Source organism: Elephantulus edwardii, unplaced genomic scaffold, assembly GCF_000299155.1.
Source record: "Elephantulus edwardii isolate Elephantulus edwardi_28Jun2011 unplaced genomic scaffold, EleEdw1.0 scaffold00027, whole genome shotgun sequence".
Classification (NCBI taxonomy): Eukaryota; Metazoa; Chordata; class Mammalia; order Macroscelidea; family Macroscelididae; genus Elephantulus; species Elephantulus edwardii.
This window is the reverse complement of record NW_006399777.1, coordinates 9,322,491-9,324,262: the sequence shown is the minus strand read 5'-3', so window position 1 is coordinate 9,324,262 and position 1,772 is coordinate 9,322,491. Positions and strand designations below refer to the sequence as shown.

Below are 1,772 nucleotides of genomic sequence, written 5' to 3'. Positions count from 1 at the left end.
ATGAATATTCTCCTCTCATGCAATTTACCGCCTCTGAAAACTCACTGGAGGGTCAGCTAGCGGTCAAGTCCCATCTTGACAGCACACAAGAGCCCAACCTATAGGATGCGCTGGTGGGCTAGCAGGTAAGGAAATGGGCTGCCAACCCAAAAGCTGGGGGTTCGAACCCGTCAGCTGTCCTGCAGGAGAAAGATGGGCAGTCTCCTTCCTCCCCTGCAATTTACTGTCTCTGAAAAGCTGCAGGAGAGTCAGCTCTGTGTTGGTTTCGACTGGACATCATATAAAAAAAACAGTAACATAGAAACAGGTATTCTCGATGATGGTAATGGAGTCCTATCAGAGAGTAATGTGCCCTGACCCTAATCACGTCTCAGGTGTAATAAAAAAAAGGCAGAAAAAACACAGCAGGAAACTCCTAGAGGGAGAAGACAAACGGTATCTGATGAAGACAGGTACATGAAACTTCAAGTCCGGTAACTCCAATGTGAAAGAGACAGCTCTGCCTAGGGCCACCTCCAGGATGTGGACTTCTGGGCTCTCGAACTGAAAAGCGACTGTCGGTTCTTTAATGCCATTCACTTGTGGGACTTCACAGGTGGACAGAGACATGACTGCAGAACTAAAGCAACCGAACTTTCGACACTGAATTATTAGGTATGTCACCAAAAGCATGCGAAACCACAAGAAAACCAGACTTCGTCAAGACGGGATTTTGTACAGCAAAGGACTTCCTCAAGAAAGTGAAGAAACGACCTACAGAATGAGAGCAAATGCTCAGGTACTAGATATCTATAAAGGCTTACTAGCCAGAAGATATCCTTTAAAATAAACAAACAAAAACTCCTATCATTCAAAACAAAAATGACAAAGAGCTCAATGAAAAAGTTGTTGTTGTTGCTGTTAGGTACCATTTAGATATAGGTTTACTGGTCTAGGTAGACGCGTCACAGGAACACAATCCAGAAAGTTATCAAGGTTCATATGACCGACAACATGAAAAGAAACAATATTGAAGGGGTTGAGGAGGGAGCGAACACCACGAGTGTCAAGGTCTCTATCACAGAAAAAACAACTGAAAGAGCAGAGGAGAGCAGAAGCGCAGTTGGCAGGCTGATCTAGACGCAGAGAGGGCACGCGGTACCTTTTGGCGCTCGTGGAGAGTTTCGCGGCCGTTTTGCTGGATATCTTCCCCTCCTTCTTCTTGGGCTGAACTTGCTCTCGTTCTGGTTCCGGCTGAACGCTCTCCCGCTGGTCTCCATCCGAACTCCCCCCACTTGTGCTGGGACTGTCATCGACCCTTTGTGCCTCAGTGGACATGTTAGATCCTGGGTTAGAGAAGGAAAAAGCAGTTATTCAACTGGGGGTAAAGGTGGGAGGTGGGGAAGCTCTACAGGTGAGGCTCATTGAAACCGGTCAATCACAGTGTAAAAGGGTTAAAGTGGCCATTTAGAAATCACTTTGTTGTCAGGCGCTGCCCAGCTGGAAACGACTGACCGTTGACCCTCCAGCGGAGATTCAGAAGCAGTAAATCGCATGGGAGGAGACGGCCTTTCTCCCCCGGAGCAGCTGATGGATTTGAACCATCTATCTTTGGATTTGGTAACAATCCCTTTACTCACTAGGCCATCTGAGCTTCTGTAAGTTGTTTTCCATTTATGGCTTGAGGGTTTCCTACTACTTCTCTGTATCCTCTCAAAATGTATTGACGAACAAAATGAAAACTCACAAGGCTTGTAAACATGATGTTCACAGAAACATTGTTTGTAAGAGCC

The 1,772-nt window shown here is 46.3% G+C and overlaps 1 protein-coding gene across 1 annotated transcript in view; it reads right to left on the bottom strand.

Annotated features, from left to right (window-relative positions):
- The window catches only part of LOC102844158 (ubiquitin-conjugating enzyme E2 E2-like), a 341,166-nt gene extending 339,849 nt beyond the window's left edge, over positions 1-1,317 (bottom strand). The window contains exon 1 of the mRNA XM_006883342.1: positions 1,142-1,317. Coding sequence (XP_006883404.1) covers positions 1,142-1,317 — 176 coding nt within the window. The remainder of the gene's footprint in view (positions 1-1,141) is intronic.
- Between the last annotated feature and the right edge of the window lie 455 nt (positions 1,318-1,772).